This window comes from Pseudocercospora fijiensis (genome assembly GCF_000340215.1).
Source record: "Pseudocercospora fijiensis CIRAD86 unplaced genomic scaffold MYCFIscaffold_1, whole genome shotgun sequence".
NCBI classification, from domain to species: Eukaryota; Fungi; Ascomycota; class Dothideomycetes; order Mycosphaerellales; family Mycosphaerellaceae; genus Pseudocercospora; species Pseudocercospora fijiensis.
The window spans coordinates 9,475,809-9,495,780 of NW_006921532.1; the positions used below are offsets into that span (position 1 = coordinate 9,475,809).

The 19,972-nt window shown below is 50.5% G+C and overlaps 5 protein-coding genes across 5 annotated transcripts; 3 read left to right on the forward strand and 2 right to left on the reverse strand.

The window, feature by feature from the left end:
- Positions 1 to 228: 228 nt before the first annotated feature.
- On the forward strand, positions 229 to 1,312 carry MYCFIDRAFT_29122 (glycoside hydrolase family 5 protein; the record flags this gene model as incomplete). The annotated part of the gene is made up of 2 exons (XM_007921715.1): positions 229 to 1,157; positions 1,216 to 1,312. 2 exons carry the CDS (start codon positions 229 to 231, stop codon positions 1,310 to 1,312), a joined length of 1,026 nt encoding a protein of 341 aa, XP_007919906.1.
- Positions 1,313 to 1,354: 42 nt separating this feature from the next.
- Positions 1,355 to 2,725, reverse strand: MYCFIDRAFT_206278 (uncharacterized protein; the record flags this gene model as incomplete). The annotated part of the gene is made up of 5 exons (XM_007923762.1): positions 1,355 to 1,772; positions 1,837 to 2,019; positions 2,069 to 2,151; positions 2,205 to 2,605; positions 2,651 to 2,725. The coding sequence occupies 5 exons, from the start codon at positions 2,723 to 2,725 to the stop codon at positions 1,438 to 1,440; spliced, it is 1,077 nt and encodes a 358-aa protein (XP_007921953.1). The 3' UTR covers positions 1,355 to 1,437.
- Positions 2,726 to 3,616: 891 nt separating this feature from the next.
- On the reverse strand, positions 3,617 to 5,608 carry MYCFIDRAFT_213583 (uncharacterized protein; the record flags this gene model as incomplete). The annotated part of the gene is made up of 1 exon (XM_007923763.1): positions 3,617 to 5,608. One exon carries the CDS (start codon positions 5,606 to 5,608, stop codon positions 3,617 to 3,619), a length of 1,992 nt encoding a protein of 663 aa, XP_007921954.1.
- A 520-nt stretch (positions 5,609 to 6,128) lies between these two features.
- MYCFIDRAFT_193214 (uncharacterized protein) lies at positions 6,129 to 8,027 on the forward strand (the record flags this gene model as incomplete). Its single annotated transcript, XM_007923764.1, has 1 exon — positions 6,129 to 8,027. The coding sequence occupies one exon, from the start codon at positions 6,129 to 6,131 to the stop codon at positions 8,025 to 8,027; it is 1,899 nt and encodes a 632-aa protein (XP_007921955.1).
- Positions 8,028 to 9,151: 1,124 nt separating this feature from the next.
- Positions 9,152 to 10,422, forward strand: MYCFIDRAFT_126791 (uncharacterized protein; the record flags this gene model as incomplete). The annotated part of the gene is made up of 2 exons (XM_007923765.1): positions 9,152 to 9,402; positions 9,456 to 10,422. 2 exons carry the CDS (start codon positions 9,152 to 9,154, stop codon positions 10,420 to 10,422), a joined length of 1,218 nt encoding a protein of 405 aa, XP_007921956.1.
- Between the last annotated feature and the right edge of the window lie 9,550 nt (positions 10,423 to 19,972).

Here is a 19,972-nt window from a genome sequence, read left to right on the forward strand (position 1 = left end):
GCATGCCATGGGTAGGTCCTGCGGTCTGAGTCTTTACGTGAGACGACGCTGGGACATCACTTGGACGGGCCGGCTAGATGGGATCAAGGAATCTTGCAATACAAGAGTAAGTCAAATCAGTCTTGTGCGTCTTCTTCACTCCCATCAACAGATTCTTTTATCCTATCACGCCTGCAAGCCAGGTAGTCATCCATTCAGTTCCTCAAAAATTCCATACTCACGAGAAGAATGCATTTCTCACTTCGACTCATTACATTCGTGCTGAGCACGAGAGCTCTCGCAGCCCCTCAAAACTTCAACAAGAGGGCCAGCAACGACACCAAGCTCCAGTTCATTGGCATCAATGAGAGCGGACCAGAGTTCGGAGAGGCCAACCTGCCGGGCACTTATGGAACGGACTACATCTGGCCAAATCTCACCTCAATCGACACTTTCATCTCGAAGGGCTTCAACACCTTCCGAATCAACACTCTCATGGAACGCATGGTTCCAGACGACATGACCGGAGCACTGGACAAAGCCTACATGGGAAATCTCACCGAGACAGTCAACTACATCACCTCCAAGAAAGCCTATGCAATGATCGTCCCGCACAACTACGGACGCTACTACGGCTCCATCATTGAATCGACCTCCGACTTCAAAACTTTCTGGACGAAAATTGCTACGCCATACGCCGATAATGATCTCGTCATCTTCGACACAAACAACGAATACCACGATATGGCCGGCTCCCTGGTCGCAGAACTCAACCAAGCCGCAATCGACGGCATCAGAGCTGCAGGAGCTACTACGCAGTACATCACGGTAGAAGGAAATGCTTATACTGGTGCTTGGACGTGGACGAATACGGCTGGCACGGATGGCAAGACCAATGCCGAGACCATGGGCAGCTTGACTGATCCTTCTGATAAGATCATCTACCAGATGCACCAGTATCTTGACAGCGATGGAAGCGGGACGTCAGAGACCTGTGTAAGCGCCACGATTGGATCGGAGAGACTTGAGCTTGCGACGCAGTGGTTGAGGGAGAATGGTAAGACTGGACTTATTGGAGAATTCGCCGGTGCTGTGAATGAGGTGTGTGAGAGCGCTGTTAAGGATATGTTGAAGTATATTTCTGAGAACAGTGATGTCTGGAGTGGATATGCTTGGTGGTATGTATCATGATTCATTCTTCTTTGATGCCGGTCTTGTGCACTGACTTGTTCTTAGGGCTGCGGGTCCATGGTGGGCGCACTATATGTTTAGTATTGAGCCTGCTGATGGCCCGGCGTATTCGACATACGTGGATATGCTTAGGGGAGAATGAGATTGATTTGCACGATGTTCAGGTTGGAGCACCTAATTGTATACGGTTTGGAGTTTGTATGATCAATTCGCACTTGTCTGCAATAATTGCGAATTCCAACGATATCGGTCTTTCGTGTCTCCGACTCACATATCGCAGTATACCACTGGTCCAGCGTTGAAGAGCTGGGCGCAATACTGACGTCCGCTCGCAGAGGCAACACTCGACGTAGGTCTTGAGCTACTGCTAGTTGTTGTAGTCGATGTGGTCGTTGTAGTCGAAGTAGTCGTTCTAGTAGTCGATGTAGTCGTTGTAGTCGATGTAGTCGTTGTAGTCGATGTAGTCGTTATAGTCGATGTAGTCGTTGTAGTCGATGTAGTCGTTGTAGTCGATGTGGTCGTTCTAGTCGTTGTAGTCGATGTAGTCGTGGGATATACCAGTCTGTAATCTTGGGCGTTATCGAAATTTGCGTATCGGATGGCTTGATCGAGGTGATGTCCTGTCAGCCAGTCTCAACACCCAAGGAGAGCTTGACTATTTCTCACCTGATACCAAGGAATCGAGTCTACCTCCGATCCAGGTCGAATTTGCGTTCTTAAGATAGCATGTGCCGGCACCAACACCATTTCGGCCTCCTTGATATGTGAAAGCAGTGCAGCCCGCGTACGAATTACAGGCCGAGAAGCAGTCATTGAAGGAGTCTGCAACGCTGGTACGGGCAACCGATTCTGACTTGTCCGTAAGCTCTGGCTTTGATTTATTCCAATGTCGACGAACCTGAGTATGTGTCTCGTGCGCAGCCCAAGACATACTGATAGCCGGATGTATCTCTAACAACATGCAGGTCCTGAGCTGGACACCTGTGGCCTGGGATCAGTGTCCCTCAATCCCGAGCTTAGTTGACATTACACACTGGTACGAAGGTGGCGTCGGCGGATAGTTTGGTCTTTTGATTGCACTAACGAGCCGCGAGTTGCCGCCGGAGAAAGAATTGTATCCATTGGAAATTGGAGCTTTATAATAGCAGTATCCCGAGCCCGTTCCGTAGTCTTCGTTACTCCCGGCGAAGGTGAAGCCAGCACATGGTGCGCATTCTTCATATCCCACGCAATTGGTAGAACCTTGAGGGATATTCAGTCTTCTTAAAGAAAAACAGAAGTAAACCGAATTGCCCGACTTACATATTGTTAGGCATGCGTTGAAGCCCTGGGTAGTGAATTCGGCTCGAAATGCCCCGCCGTCCGTGTCTGATCCACATCTTAAGAGGTATTCTATACCGTTCGAATCGGTGATCCATGTTCGGTCATTGTTCGCCTGAGGGTGGTCAGACTTGTCTCCTTACGATTTGGATGTACTCACACAACTGAAAGAGCTCTGAGCGAGAGTAAGCGCTGTCAAGCTGACAAGAGCCAGCAAAAGTGTGAGCAGGCTCATCGTGCCTTCGGAATTTGATGGAAACAACGGCCGTTAGATATGATACAAATATATGTGCACTCGCAACTGAAGATCGCTAGTGGTCCCTCATCTCAAGGAGGATGGTGAGGAAGTGCTGTCTCGCATCCCGAGGAGAGGAATGTGTGCATAACGATTGCGTGAGCAGATCTGGGGTCATTCGATGCTTGGCTATGGTATGAAGGCAGATGCGCGGCAATCGCAGTGGGCCGCGTTGTTGGTGCCCACATAACCAGTCATACGTGCCTGCACATTCATCGCGGCAGCGCACGCATATGACACGGCAGAGGGGAGTCGGAGGAATGGATGGAGAAAAGTAATTGTACCCTTGCCCTTGCGCGGCAGACTTGGCGCTTGCCGTGGAGTTCGCATGCCGTCGAGACGCGGCTGCTTCTCCCTGGAGACAGGAGTAAGACCCAGACCCAGCTTTTCCTGAGACGGCTGAGTAGTGCGCGCCGCGGGGCACATCTTGGGACTCGGAGGCAGTCACGAAGACGCGATCGATGCTGGACGGGAGTCTGACACACCCAGCTGAGAGCAAGCGCAACTCTGCTCCCCAGTCAGCAGTGTGATATATCAGCAAGTTCGTGGCGAAAGTCTAAATGCAGGCAAGTGCCGTCGCTGTTCTTCTTCGTGCTCCTGCAGCTGCTTCACGCCAGACCACACGGCAACCACATGAGCCTCCGAAGTATTTTCCTGAGGGCTAGCCTTTACATGCAACAACAGATGATCATCTCCCGGCTGACGTAGCCTGACCTGCGAGAATCCGGCTTGGATCAACTCCGTGGTCTCAGGAGATCGCAAGAAGTTGTTCTGATACTCAAGCATAGCACAGAACTCAGCTGATTCTCAGAAGAACAGGCATTCGCTTGGTCAACTGAAGAAGTTCTTCGGTCTCTTTTCACTGTCCACTCCATTTGAGCCGGGTTTGCCACGTTTCCGCTTGGTGGTGCTACCTTGCATTAGTGGATGTAATGGCTTTGATGCCGGCGTGGCTTCTTTGACGATCTCCTTGATAGTTTGTCTCGACAGACATCCATCAATATGCGCATTGAAAATGCCCTCCTCAGCTCGTTGCGGCAAGCTGCAGATCGGACAATTCCATTGCTCACGTGGCTTTGGTGGTATTTCGTCTTTCCGAGCCTCCTCCTCGAGTAGAGACCGCCACGCGAAGCCGTTGGCGTATCTGCCATAGTCGTGTGGGCCTTCTTCTGCCCGAGACTGCTGCCCTTCTCGCTCCGCATGTTCCTGGGATAGTCGCTCTACCTCGAGTAGTTCTTCTCTCTCTAGTCGAACAGCCTCTTCAAACTCGTCGTCTGGCCATTTCTGCCAACCTTCCGCATCGACCTGGACTTTAGTGGCAGGTTCCTCGCCATTTGATGGCTCTGAATTCGCGTGCCTGGCGCGTCCGAAGAAGTCGGTCGGGCCTTTCTTCATGGACACTAGGTGCGTACATCGTAGGCCCATCAAGCGCAATTTCATGCCAGGAAACTCTTTTTCCAATTTCTGCAACATCGCGAGTCCATAATGATACAAGTCATCGGCCGTATGAACAGCCTTTGGTGGTTGGATCTGTCTGGTGAAGACCTCATACGTGTGCAGCTTGATCTTCAGGCAAAGTGTTCGCCCTTTGAACTCGGTCCGCTGCAGATCTTTCTCGAGTTCTTCCGCCGTCTTTCGTAGCTTGTCTCTCAATTCCTTCGGATCCGACATATCGTGGAATGTAGACTCTGTCCCTACTGATTTCCTCTCGTATTCTGCCGCAGGCCGCACATCAGTCTTTCCCAAGCCGAGGTGGACGCCGATCAGGAACTCGAATGTTTTGTCCCCAAAGAGAGCATTGAGATAATGCCTTTGCTCGTAGATGTCGCCACAGGTCTTGACTCCAATTGCATCGAGTTCACGCTCCAATACGCGGCCGATGCCATTGACTTTGCGAGTCGGAAGATCTCTCATGAAGTTCATGATCGCGGTTCGTTCGGAGGCCAATTTGAATTGCCCATTGGGCTTGTTCTTGTTGCTGCAAATCTTGGCCAATTTCGCATTAGCAGCTATGCCAGCTGAAATGGTAATCATGGTCTCTTCGAAGACTTGGGCGCGCATCTGGCTCACGGCGTCTTCGGGGCTAATGTTGTGCTCCTCGCAGTAGTTCGTGATGTTGAGATATGCTTCGTCGATCGAAGCCGACTCAAATCTAGGGTCGTACTGCTCGAGGACAGCGCGGACCTCCTTCGCTTTCGCGGTATATTTCTCAAAGTTCAATGGAATATGAATGAGCTGCGGACAGAGCTTGTCCGCAACGAAGCCTGCCATACCAGATCTACAGCCGAATTTCCTTGCTTCGTAATTACAGGTAGTTAAGACGCCTTTGCCGACGGCGAAAGGGACATTTTTGAGCTCCGGATGGTCCAGTTCCTCAACGGCAGCATAGAAAGCATCACAGTCTATGTGAACTATGGCCTGACTCAAGTTTCGACTGTATTCCAGCTCTGTAATATAATCATCTGCCTTCTTCAACTCCTTTTTCAACCCGCCGGCCGCCTCGACGCGCTGCAAGTCGCGCTTCCTGGCCAGTATACTGTTGATCTTAATCGTGAGAGTCTTGTCCTTGTTTTCTTCATTGTTGAAGTACTTGCTCCCTTTCGATGCATTGTAGATGATCTCTGAAACCTTCTTTTGATCTACGCCGTCCTGACCGCTCTTTGTGAGCGAAGGGCCGAGCAGGTGGTATTTAAGGGAATGGTGTTGGCTGGCGTCAGGCGCGTTGCCGCCACCATCGTGTTCACCAAGAGCGGAGGCGGCCCACTCGGGTGTCAGGTCTTGCGCGGAGCCATGCTGTTCTGGCTCGTCATGCTCGCCTATCATCGTCACACATTTGCAGGTGCAAGTCGTGAACGCTGGATTGTAATTTGTGGCCAGGAAGCATGCCAAGTCAAGGTGCACGATCTCGGATGCGGCTCTGCAGGTAACTTTGTTCTAGCGCGTTTCGGTGACAAGGATAGTCGCTGTGGGTCGCGAGCAAGCATCAACACTCACCAAACATTCGAGCGAAGGGTAATAATACTGTCACCCGACGACCCAGGCCCAAGCGTAGAGCGGCTGCCAACTTCCAAGATCTCACCACCCTTGAATACAGCCGTACGAAACGTGCGAAATTCGTGCTGGACAGCGGGCCTCGGGCGTTATACACTGCAAGACCTCAAAGCAACGCTGCCGGCGAAGCATCGGGATTCTCGCCATCTCATGTCATTCCGAGCACAGCGCTCACGCCAGAAGGGAAAGGGGAACGAACAAAGCGCACACACGTGACGAGAGAGTACCAGATTGTCCTGTCCGGCCGGCTGTATGGCAGCAACGGCGGTGACACGATTCTGGTGGTAGGGCCATGTCGTCCGACCGCAACACCAACAGCAATAACAGTCGCCCGCTGAAGCCCACCCTTGCGTCGACGAGAACTGCTGCTCCGCGAACCCCGCTCACGCCGCGCATCGCTGGGACGACAACTGGGTCTGCGACTGCGACTTCGACCACAGCATCACGCCCAACACCACGCCTTCCGAACAGAGGTGCAGGTTACCCCCAAGGAACACCCGTCAAGGATGCAGCGGGCGGAAATGTCACGCCGCGCTCGTCGGCAAGAAAGTCGAGAGTGGGAGGTGCGTCGCCGGCACAGGATGAGTATGGAAAGGAAGCATTGCCTGTAGGAGGCAGGCCATTGGCGGAGGGGCAAGGACGGGGCAGTGGTGTGAGTAGCCTGAGTCTGCCACTGGCACGGACAAGCAGACCGAACAGCGTCGTCAACGACAATGGAGCTAGAGGATTGCCCTCACCTTTGGTAATGCGATCGCCTGCTTTCGCGGATTCGACCGAAAGCATCGAGAGCCGCTTCTTCCATGCCAGTGAAGCAGCGAAGCAAGAATCCATGCCCAAAAAGCCAGAACTCAGAAAGACACCGACTTTCTTCTACGCTGATGGGCAGGAGGATAAGTCGGGTAAACCCATATCGCCTGTTCTCTCGGCTGTTAACGATCAACGCCCAGGACCGTTCATCAAACCAGAAGCATATCAGAGCATTCCTAAAAGTCCGCTTGTCCCTTCGCCGGCTCTTTCCAACGTGAGCACGTCTTGCTTTCCGCCCACATTGTCCAATCAATTACGTTCTCCATCTCCAAGTAAAGAGAACATCCACTTGTCTTATCGCAAAGGAGTCTCGCAAATATTCGGGACGCGGCCAGTGACCACCGCATCGCCAGCTCCATCAGATTCACAGGTGGAGAGTACTGCTGATGGAAACCGACGGCCCAGCTATGGTGTCCAGCATCGAAAGTCGACGAGTCTCTCGTCGATCACCTCAACCTCAAAGGCCAGAAGAAGGTCCAACACGTCACTTGACGTGAATCCGTCGCCCCTCCCTCAGGCTCCCGAGCATACAGCCGCAAAGGTAACGAGCAAAACTGCGAGTTCTCATATTGAGCTGACATCCATCGAACCCTTGGCTTCTCCTGCATTGATTGGCTCGCCTTCAGAGCTGGCACTGAGTCCCACCAAATCCGTTTCACAGCTTGCTGCCGATGCGCGGAGGGAACGGAAGGTTCTAGATTTGGAGATTTCGAACAGCTCGCTTATGGCCATCAATACTAGCCTTGAACGGGAGGTGAGAAGACAGAAGGCGGAATTGAAACGATTCAGACGATTGTCTCGAGCTGGTCGTTTCTCCTTGGCGCCGAGCGAGCGCTCTCCTCGGCGTCAATCGGAAGGTCTGAGTACTCTCAGCGAAGACGATGAAGATGCCGACTTATCTGGGCTCCTTTCGAGTCTCGCTGAGGATGATGGGTCTGATTCCGAAGATGAGGACAGCCTGTTGAGCAGCAGTGAGCCGCTTTCACCTACTTCACAACACAGTAGACAGCAAGACCGTCTGGCGAAAGACGAAAAGCGACTCCAGGTGGATCTTCAGCGTCACAAAGAACTGCTCGTGCAAAGCCAAGCGATGAATCAGAGCATTAAGCGTTGCATGTATGCAACTGAAGATATGATATCCGAGGGGAAGAAAGCCCTCCAATACCACGTCCGAGTGTCTGATGTCAAACTTGGCGGTAGAATCTTGACAGGATTTGAAGCAGAAGAGGAGGATGCAGACGACATCGAGGTTGCCGATGAGCTCGACTGGCACTCAGGTGACCGGGATTCTGGAGTCGAAGTGGAAAGTATCGACGCAGGTCGATTTGCGGAAGCGACGAATACCTCCGAACGTCCTGGCCGCCCACCAGATGCTGTGTCTTAGCCAGGCACACCTCTCGGTGTCAAGGTTCGCAACAAGACGAACACCATTCCTCGGCTTAGCATACGCAAGCCGCGCACTTATGAAGCAAGACCAAGTCTGGAATAAGAAGCCATGTGCTCTTTCCAAGGCGTGTACATAAAAATGATACCCACATTTGATTTTCGATCGACTGGTAAATGGCGTTGTATTGGTGGCTTGAGAAGGATTAGAATCACTTCAGCTGGACACAGAAACTCCTGATTTTGGCGTTGGACTTGCTAGAGATACCCATTGAAAGTTCTGGACACTCCGCTCGAATCAGAAATATCGAAATGCATCATACGGAAGTACCTGCATCTAGCGCAGGAACACTGCGTGGTACCACTCAGTGCCTCTGCACGCTTGTTCTACGTGCGCCAAATGAAGTCGAAGTCTATCCTCAGAGTTGACAGCATCGACCATGAGTCTTCACTTGTCAACTCCGGAGGCACACATGGTTGCACGACCATGTTTGAACGAAAAGCACGAGTCTGCCAATCCGTAGAGAGCAGGGCTCCATTCACTCAGCAATTCTCATCGTACAACAGCAAGAAGAAGCCGTCGCCGAAACAGGCGCGCTTTATTGTAGCATGCCGGCCATAAATCGTGGCAGACAGTTGAGAGTTGCGCAGTGCTCCATTCATGCTAACGCCACTGTATGCGAAGTGACAAGTAAATATTGAGAGCCATACGCCGAGCTGTTTGGTCTAAACGACAAGATTGTCTTCTGTCCGAGCAGCATGATTTCACGGAGCAGAGCCATATTACTGCCAGTATATATGGCCACTCGCCTGGCTGTGTCAGTGTGTCTGTCTCACCCTCCCGCGCTTCCACCCGCAGATCTAGAGTATCGATGAGCTCACCTCACACGAACACGTCTTGACACGAAAATCCCGGGTTCGTCAAGCGAAATAGATCGAGAACATGTGCTGACGATGAGGGAAGGTAGATAAGTAAACGGTCCCAGCCCGTTCTGTGCTGTGTTCTCATAAGACTTGGTCTACGGTCTGTGCACCTGCACCGTTGAGTATACCAGACATCTAATACAATTGATCGTCGTCTTTCACAGACAGGTCTTCACGTGTGAAGTCGCTTCCTCCCCCGGCATGGATATCTTCAATAGGCCATCCTTAAGGACCCTGTGCCTTGCTCTCACGACGCCGGTCCTTGGCTGTGTGGCAGTAAAACTTGTCTCTCAGTTGCTGATAGCAACAACGACTCCTGCTGTACCGAGAGGTCCTCGTATATATCGCGCGCCTAGTCGAAGACTGCTCACACCTGACGAGGAATGGACGATACCATCACCAGACGCATTTCCAGGCGGCAGGGACATTGACACTCCTTACGGGAATATCAGGTGAGCCCTATAGTCTTATCGAATCGAGATCGAGAAGCTGATTGAACGAGTAGAGCATACGAATGGGGACCAGAAAACGGTCGAAAAGTGATGTTCGTGCATGGGATCAGCACACCTTGCATTGCATTGGCCAAAGTCGCCAAGCTTCTCGTCAGGAAACGATGTCGAGTTCTACTCTGGGATTTACCAGGCCGTGGATACAGTGATTGTCCTGACCCAGAAGTATATCGTCAAGACATCAAACTCTTCTCAGCCCAGATGCTGGCGGTGCTAGGATCCTCCAAGCTCGACTGGATGAGTGGCTTCACGCTCGTTGGCTATTCTCTCGGAGGTGGCATTTCAGCTTCTTTCGCTTCCTACTACCCAGAGCTAGTGGAGAGTCTGGTTCTGATCGCACCTGGTGGTCTCCTACGACCAACAAGATTGAGTCTGAGCAGTCAAATCCTGTACAGCGGTGTCCTACCTAATTGGTTCGTCTACTACTGTGTCGACAAACGGCTTCGAATTGGAGGTTCGGGCTCTAATAAGCCGATGGCGAAGCTCAGACGAGCATCGCTAACGGCTGCCGTTGCAGAAGAGACTCCGGATGATGTTGACCCGCATGCTCCAGGCCAAGACAGTCTGTCGCCCATATTCGACGACAGACCTTGTATCACACCCAGCACAGCAGTGCAGTGGCAGCTGGATGTGCATCCAGGTTTTGTTCCGGCATTCATCTCATCAATCAAGTACGCTCCCATCCACGACGGCTGGGAGCGTTGGAGGCTCATTGGGAAGCGTTGTGAAGCGAAGAGGAAATCTCTCAATCCTGAGCCGAAGAAAGGGATGAAAAAAGTGCTTGTCATTCTTGGTACCAAGGATGTCATCATCATGCCGGAAGAGACTGCCGAGGATGCTACTGCGGCTCTTGGGAAGGAGAATGTTCAAATTGTGAGGTTGAATGGTGGTCATGACATGCCACTGACTAATGATTACGGCTGTGTTGATGCCATGACCAGATTTTGGGATGAGGAGTCGTGATATGATTGATTCGATACTTGTGAGCGTTCGAGCGGGATTCAAGAGTTTAGTTCATAGAGATTTTGTACATTTGACAATACCAAATGCCAAGCCAGCGCTCGTGGGATCGGTGAGAACACCAGCTGTAGCTTTTTGCTCGAGCAAAGCATGGCATGTTGCAAATCATGGGCTAGTGTCAGCCATCATATCCAGAGATTGTGTTGTGCTTGTGGGGATCCGCAGGCGCATATCGCGGCTCAACAGCGGCGGCAATCCCGTCAACAAAGTATAGACTCATAGTCTTCGTACGACGTAGGCAGACCAGTAGGTAATGTACAGTAGGTGTGAAACTGGATCTGGCGCTCGGCTATTTGGGCAGCATTGGAGACAACATCAGCATGGTCTTCGCCCGATTGTCCTAAGCAATAGCATATTTGACTCGATCTCACCATTTACGGCTTGGAGATCAACACTGCAGATGCTATGCCGCAGGCTTCGGAGCTTGGGGGCCGCGTAGTCGTGAAGTGACTGAGATATGAATAGCCTCGTCGCACCATTTGATCTGAAGCGAGGCTCATGCGAGTTGTATGCTCAGCGCACATGTATGCTGCCCAAGCATGATTTCAGGGTCGCCGCTGTGCTGGCACGTCTCGCATGCTGCATGGCGGCTGAGGCAAGATTAAAAACGGCAGACAACAATGTCCATATGTAGTATGCAACCACATTAACCCGGGTACCATAGCAGTGGGGTTATGCAGGGCAAGGAGGGATGTTGCTGCTATATCTGACATGTCAGTTTCCTGAAATTCCTTGGTGAGGATGTCGCGAGGAACTTCTGTATACGTAGCGTCTGGCCAAATCAGGTGTGACATATCTTGGAGTCACTGCAGCTTCCGTTTCGTTATAGTCAACTGCTCAGCTTACGGTCTTTCTAGGTGCGCGTTGGTGAATGAGGCTGTCTGTTGCAGAAGCCCTGCTCAGCAACAAGACATACCCCAAGCGTTCGCCTAGGATCCGGAGGGATTATGCTCGTAAGGATTCACGATCTTGCATGTGCCAAGCTCTTTCGACGATGCCAAACATCCGAACATGCAAGCTAATCTGGTCGCTGATAGTGCCTTGTTCCGTGGAGGCCCAATATTCTGACGGCTTCCTATGGTCGAAACGCGATGTCGTTTTCAGTTTGTCGCCTCGTTCAGAGTGCAGACGATGATTTGCCGGCTCATCAGGCTTTGCTTTGCATACAAGCCAGTCAACTGACTAGAATGAACACGTCTGCTGCTGCAAACGCGACCGGCCTTGTTATTTACTGGAAGCAGCAATGTGATGGTTTGAGCTGCTCAGTAGTGCTCACTAGCAAAGTTCAGAGGTTGAAATCTGGAACAAAACTGTCATATACCTTGTTGCGGTCGCAAGAGTACCCTGAACCGGGGTTGGGGAGCTATGGCCCGGACGGAGGGTTGTGATCAATGTGATGGAAAGCTGCAACTTGTGTCTTCCGTCATCAAGGGCGTACGGTAGCAGCTGCTCTTGTATGCCATCCAGCTCGACAGCCATAGGGACTGGGAGCGGTTCGACTTAGCTCTCGATAACCTGTGCTCGACATACGACGGAAGAAAGCGCTGTCATGAGGTGATTTGGTCGAAAATGTCTGCAAGCGTAGGTTCTACGTGAGTTTGTTTCTAGCTGGTCTCTGGTGGTCGCTGCGAAGTAAAGGCAGAAACATGGAGTGTTGGATCACATTGGCGGTGTTGGTGTCCGAAAGAAGAATTGCCTGTCCCGAGTGGAAGAAAGGTTCCCTGCTTCGTGGGAGCGGCAGATCAGTCGACATGCAAGGCCTGTATGGGCATGGCAGCTTCAGACCCCGAGTAGTACGCGTGCAACGCGTCGACGCAACTTGGAAGGTGCTCGTACGGTACGGCAAGGACGGACGTGACATCTGCTGATGACATGGCGTGTTCGCTGCGAAGAAAAGTGGCAGGCAGAGCGGTGCCAGAAGTTGGCCTGACTGCGCCAAGAAAGCATCTTTCACCACCCCACAGGACAGAATATCAGTGCGTGCAGCTCGGTCGAAATACTGTGCGGACGAAATCAGTCATGGTTCGTGATGATGATGGACTCTGGAAATAACCAGCTTGTTGTTGGTGTCTCCCAAGATATCCAGCGGCTCGAATGTCAAAACGCGTCCTGTAGCACGCCATCACCGGCGACGTCGATACTCTCGTGTGTGTGCGTAAGCTCAAGGCGTGGCGGTCGTGTTCCTTTAGGCTTTGATTGAGATCTGGGCTGTGGCGGCCTCTTGCGAAGCTGTTGTAAGCGACAGCTACATAGATCTTGATTCAAGATCAATCGTTCACGCCGTCTAGCCTGGCCAAACAGAGCGGACAACGCATCTATAGAGATCACCATATCAGCCCCGACAATGTCCGCCATCGTGGGTTCCTGGTCGGATGTTATAAGCGCTGTCGTTCTCGCCGGGATTTTGATCGTTTTGATCTCTTTCAACAGTTCTCGCGCGTCTAAACGCCACACGTGGTCGAGGCCAATGCTATCAGCCGAATTTCCTGTTCTTGCGGCAGCTGTGCAGAGATACGTACCCGCGCGCTGGATGCTGTGTTTCCCCGATGCCGTAAGCGCCCTTCATTAAGAACGTTGTCTGAGTCGAGGATCAGCATATTGCAGCTCCGGCGTGCTTAGAGTTGCGGACAGAGCGACGCGCGATGGAAGAAATGCTGGGCGCAGGAAACGCAAGAGTTGTGATCAACAAAACGGGTCGGCGGAAGGCACAAACAGCAGTCCAGGCGATCATTTTGTCCATCCAAGTTCGCCCAACCAAACGGGTCAAGATGAGCCGCAATCGCGCTCACACAATAATCTGGTCATGTTATATCCTGCCTCCTACATTCTACATTGCTGCATGCTGCATAAGCCACAGAGCCAGGGCCCCTTTCGAAAGACCCTGGGGACACAGCCGCTTGCTCTAACATGTGAAGAGACACTTCAAGCAAGGTCCTTTGAACAGCGCAAAGCCGAGCACGCATACATATGCTGCAACTGAGACTATGTAGATGCCGGAGAAGCATATGTAATGCAACTTCCGACCACTACGTCACATACCCATTCATAGACACGCGACACAAGCCCCGACCAGCGCGTAGATTGCTTCAGATTTTGCCGGAATATTATTAGTCGTGCTGTAGCGTGCAGCGGGCCGCGGGCGGGGGCTTTGTGGTCAAGCTCGCCCGAAGTCCTCGTTGTGCAACGCAATGACCAGGCCAGATGATGAATGGCACTTGCAATGGTCTACGGGCTCATGAGACTCTCAGACAAGATCATGGTTTGTAGGAAGAGGGGACAGCAATGAAGATTGTCTTGAATCTTATTAACAGCTCTTATGGACTCCACCAAAAGTCAGTCGCTGTGGTCACTGATGAGAGATCTCCAGTGTCCACGCTTACTGTGGCTTGCCTGAGACATGCTTTCGGCAAATGGTAACGTGCTGGTGATCATGACTTTTGATATCGTGCCGTGGCACTCAAGCCTTGACGTGGCCAGGCCCATACTCACCGCACCGGCGTTGCTACGGCATCTTGGAAAGTATTACATACTATACGAAAGAAAGCGGAAGCGCGGCGCAAGGAGAAGAAAAAATATCAGCAGCAAAATGGAGAAAAAGCGATGCTGTAACACTGATGGGTCCGCAACGGTCAGAATTTGCGTATCGACCTCGCGTCTGTAGAACCGAGCAATGCAAACCATCGAGTGGGACGAGAGGCTTCTGCCGTGCGTGCTGCTCGCCATGATCACCAGCAGCAAGTGATGCTTCAAATATCGTCTCGGGTAGCACTGTAGCAGATAGCGCTGTATGCACGGCATGCGAGACCATGATCATTCGTGAACCAGAAAACCTGGTATGGCAAAGTAGATCTACGAGTGTATCTGTAACAGTTATGATAACGGCGAGCCGGAACGAAGCGCCGAGACGAATGTGGATCTGCAGCAGCAAACAATTGTGCGACATGTGAGTAGTGTGCACTCTGGTTTTCTGGTAGACGTCCGCGTCGGCGTCTGCATGCATGTAATTGTTCCGCGCCACTCTTTAGCAGGCTCATGGGAGGCATATTCAGATCCGCAAAGCCATCAGTGCAAAGCGTGTGGTTGCTGCAATGCAATTTGACGTACGGTCCTGGGATGCCCAGCCTTGAATTTGATGGATGCAAACATCCGCCCTGGTTCGGGAGACTAGACGTGCTTAGAGCTGGGCCGTTGCCAATGGCTCAGCTGGTAATAATAATGCTGCGATGGGGCTACGCTGTCGCTCGTGTGTGAGGAACGCGTCTCCGTGTGCACGCGACGCTGGAGAGTAAAGTGCATGCATGCATCCCAATGAGGCACGGATCCGACTTTCTGGGGCGTCGTTGGTCGAACGGCGTGTTAGCGAGCCCATGCAGCTGCCAGGAAGAGCATGGAAGAGAGCAAGGATGAGTGGCCGTGAGCATCTCGGGGTCTAACTTTGTGAACACTTAGGTGCATGGACGGCAGGCCTTGCAGGCGGAGGTGATTCGACGTCAATTGTCGGCTGGAATAGTGGACCTGAACATGGTTCCAGCTGGGCATGGCATGGTCGAGTAGCTCAGGCCCCGTATACTTGTGCAGTTTGTAGATTGTAGGTTATTGAGTTATAACCTGTGTTTAATAACCTATAGATAACCGGTTATCAAGTGAACGGCTCTTGTAGTTAAATGAGGTTGTAGGTTATCGCAATTAGCCTCTCTTAGTAGCAAAGGTACGCCGCGTCTTCTAATCTAAGTGCTATTCTAGCTCTTTACTAATTAACTACCCTTATTTGTGCTATCTCTTGTCTATTGCTACTGCTATAGCTCTAAAGCGTGCCGTAGACGCAGGCAATAGTAGTACTATAAAGCGGAAGCGATAGTAGTAGAAGAAGCCTAAAACGGACGCGACTACGTAGTATCTATTGCTATAGAAGTATACTAACGAGTACCTTAAATTCTTCCTCGACGAGTTAATTAAGTTGCGCGCTAAACAGACCGATAGTAAGAACTTCCGGTTAAAGGACCTACGGCCTATTGCTATCTAAATAAGCGAGAAATTCTAGCTCTAGTTTAAGGACGAGTCGTTAAAGAATAAGTAGACATAGATAAAGAAGGAGTAGCGGTTATAGGTTATCTATTTAACCTATATTAGCGGCTAGAATAGCGAGCTACCTCGGTCGATAGAAGAGGTAGAAGATGCTTATAATAAGGCTTATCCGGAGTACGCTATATTTCTCGAGCGCCTACCGGCGTAGAAGGAAGAGTTAGAGACACTTGTCGGAAGTAATATAGCAATAGGAGATAGAGCGGAAACAGCGAAGACGTTAGCGGAAGATAAGCCTAGCGATAAGGCTATAGATAAGTTAGATAAAGAGCCTAATAAGGAGTCTAGCGAGGATAGCGGCGGAGCGACTAAGTCTAAGGACCTAGATAAACTTAGTAAGTTTAAACGTTAGTATAAGACTACAGCGAAGAAACAGAAGCTTAATAAGCAAAAGATGTAGAAGGCAAAGGCTAAAGGTAAGCGTATCTATCGGAAACAGACTACTAAGCAAGAGGCTAATAAGAAGGCCGCTATCTCTGCCTTTAAGCCGCTATAAGAGACACTCGCTAACTTTATATCTATCTCCGAAGCTAGGGCTTCTACGCCGCTACTACGAGTAAAGGACCTATTAGAGATTGTTTATAAGCGGTTATTTAATCCGGAAGTCTTAAAAGAGTAGCTATTTACGCTAAAGAATACGATAGCGAAGGAGGTTAGAAAGGTTAATTATCGTGCTAATATCGCCGTATCGATAGTAAGGCCGGAGAGGTAGGCCGATTTCGAGGCATTCTTCTAGGAGCTTTATTAGGAGGTTAGTAGCGCTCCTAAACTATAAGGATAGTATCTAGATACACCTAATTATAGCTAACCGTCGCTATATAGTCCTATGCCGAATAGAGGCTATCTATAGAGCTAGAGATAGGTTATTGTTATTAGAAGAATAGATTTAGTTAGAATAACTAAGGTCGAATTTAGCTTCTTCCGAGACCGAGTCTAATTTATCGACTTTAGCGTACGAGGAGGAAAGATATTATATATTAATAACTGCGGTATTTAAATTGATTGGACTTTATTAGCATTCGATAGTATATTAATAAATTGCACGTAACTAGCCTTTATATAAACGCAATTCTCGAACTCTTTACCTCCTATATACCCCGCTAAGACCGCATAGTCGTAACGTTAATTGTATATACGACTGCCTATCTAGGATTTCGAGACTAATACGAGAGAGATTGTAGTATACTACTAATAGCTAAACAAGGGAAGAAACACTCGAATCCCTACTAAAATCGCGCTTCTATTCCTAACTAAACACCTCCGCGTATACCGCGACCTCCGCTACTACTACGCTCTACGTATATAGAGCCTCTCCTACTCTAGATACTCGAGATAGTCTTGCTATATATCTTCCGCCAATTCATTACGAAACCTAACTATATCTTTATCCTTAATAGCGCCTTAGATAGCGTTACTCGCCTTGTCTCGATTACCTATTATACTACTCTTATTAATAGTAAGCTATAGCTCGGATTTAAGAGGTTAAGCGCTATAGCTAAGGATAAAGTTGTAAAGGACAAAGTAGGCTATAATAATACGCTTTTAGTCGATAAGCTCGTATCCTTAGTAAGGACCTTACGTAACGATAGTAAAGCGCTTCTTAATAATACCGAAGATCCTCTTAATATAGTTACGAAGCTACGCGTAGCGTAGATTAAACAACTCCTCCTTCGTCTTAGGCCTTCGCTATACGGTATACTATTCTCGTAGGTAATATCGTATCGCCTAGTATAGAACAAGAAGGCGCTTATCGAGCGACGAGTATCTACTATCCGCTAGATAATATCGATCTTCTAGCACCGAGAATCTACTCTTAAAGGCGCGTCTAAGGACCGTACTATTATTCGCAGAGCCTTCGTAACCGACTAAAGCATACTAGAACCTACAATTAAAGTTATACGCCGCTATTACATTCTACGCGATAAAGTTCTTCCTATAGCGCTACGCGCTCTATTCTTAGTATAGTATTTAAGCGTAGATATAGGTACCGTTAAGCGCGCCTATCGCACTTCTAAAGTATTTAAACTTATCTTCCTTTAGCTTCTCGTAGACCTCGTCCTTATTAGGTAACTTTATATACTTATCGGCTATCCGATAGAGCGCTTTGCTAACCTTCTCGATAATTAAATAGAAGGTATTAAACGAGTGCTAATACTAATTGCGTAGCTGCCGTACCGATAGGTTATAGGCTACGAAGTCTAAGAATATTACTACCTATTTATCGATATCTACCTTAATAGCGCCGTACTTATCTAAATCGCCGCTCTCTTCTAGCTCTTCGATTAGCGACCGTAGCACCGGCTATCTAAGGCGCGTCGTACTATAGTATACGTCTTCCGGTCTATATAGACACTTATACGTCTCCTTCCTGCCTTTATCGCGCTCTATTAAAGTCTCGACTTTACTAGAAGGTCGGTACTAGCGCCTCTAAGTCGTAGGTCGGAAGAAGGGTAGAACGGTAGTAAGAGATATACTAGTAAGGGCAATAACGACTACGGCGACTCGAGCGGCTTCTATTATAGTATAGCAATAGCAAGGGAAAATAAAATATAGTATAATAAGAGATCTATAAGGCTAAGAGATAGATATTTCTGTAGCGGCTATTTAGGGGCTAAAAGCTCCTTACGAGGAGGTAGGCAGGTTATTCGCATACAACTGCTAGAATAAGCAATTCCGATCACCTACAACACGATAACCTACAATCTGGTTAATGGTATAGAAAGCGAAGTAAACGGCTGACAATAACCTATAGGTTGTAGGTTATAGGCGATAACCTGCCTTAGATAACCCGACAAACTGCACAAGTATACGGGGCCTCAAGGCCACGGGGCCGCGGACAGCCAGCCAGCTGAGGCATGAAGCATGAAGCACGAAGCATTGGGGTATGGCATGGCATGGCAAGGCAGGCGAGGCATTGGCGTGCGAGCAAGCAGTGCAGTGCAGTGCCAAAATGTGATGTCTCACGAGTGCCTGGCTCGGCTCGGACAGGCGCAGCGGTGCTGCCGACGGCGACGGGGGCCGGGAGCAGAGATGACGGATGCTCAGGAGTCAAAGAAAGTTGCAGCGCACGAAGCAGACTAGAGCACGTCGACCGCACGACGGGCAGGCGCTACCGCAATAATCGAGCGCTGCGCTGCGGCGGCGTCTATGCTGTGCTGTTCCGCGTGCATCGTGCACGACAGATGGGCATGGATGCGTGTCGTCCGTAAACTCTGCTCTTGCCAGCCAAGGCCAAGGCGCAACAGGCGCACCAGGCTAGCAAGCAGGCAAGCAAGCAAGCCGCCGAAGTGGAGTCCCTGATCGCGTTTTGTCTTTCACCTCCTTCTCTCTCACGTCTGTCTCTCCTTCGCACCCATTTGCAATGGAGCCTTGAGCAGCAGGGAGCTGTATTTGCCAGAGAACTCCCTTCGGCAGACTACTTCGACCCCCTCTCAGCTCCTGATCCTTGCAACCACACGGCCTCTCCTTGCCGACTCGTCAACGGTATCGTGACCATTGCAGAGTCTGCTACAGTGGACTGTGCGTGGTCTGCCTCGACACCAGCACCCTCATCCTCCTCATCCTCGTCCTCGTCCGCACCTTCATCCTCGTCCCGTCAAAACGTCGACCTCTCCTCTTCGTTGATCGTAGAGCTCCTCGACGCCGACTCCTCCCTGTCACCATCATCCATCTCCGCCATCCGAAGCCAACGACTACTGCTCTCGTGCTCGACGACTAACTCCTGGGACGTCTGCCTGCTGTCCAAAGGTAAGCAATTCCATGTCGGAAAGCAGTCTAGAAAGAGGCCGTCCCGCTGGGGGAAGCAGGAAGGAGCGGTGGTTGTGCCTGCCTCTGGAGCCCCCTGCCATTTTCAGGGCAGCTGCAAAAGCACTTGCACCTACCCCATCAGCAGACGTATTGCAGGCTATCCGACACACGAATCGAAAGATCACTGCCATCCACACGTATCAGCGGGATCAAATTTCGAAGCCTCCCGAGGGAACGAACCTGCTTGACTGGTAAGAGCCAGAGCACTGCTGCACACCTGGTCCAAGTTCAATGCCTACAGCAATTGAACACATGCACCAACTACAATGCCAATGGCATTTCAATTCCATGCCAGAGCTGTGAATGCTAGCCAGCTCTTGTACCATCTCACAGGCCTGGTAACAGTTTGGCATTTCTACGGCCTGTGCCAAGCACGACGTTGAGCAATGTACATGATCTGAATGGCCATCTCTTCGCCGTCACGCATCGAGATCAGCATCGACAGCCCTGCTTTTGTGCTTCGACTCGAAGGGCGGGAACGTTGGGACCACGGAGTGGTGGTCACTGCTTAATTCCAGCCAGAGATTGGGCTCCAGACACCTACCAGGAATGCAACGACCGAGATACCTTCCAACTGGCACCTCGCTCTGCACCAGCACTAGCA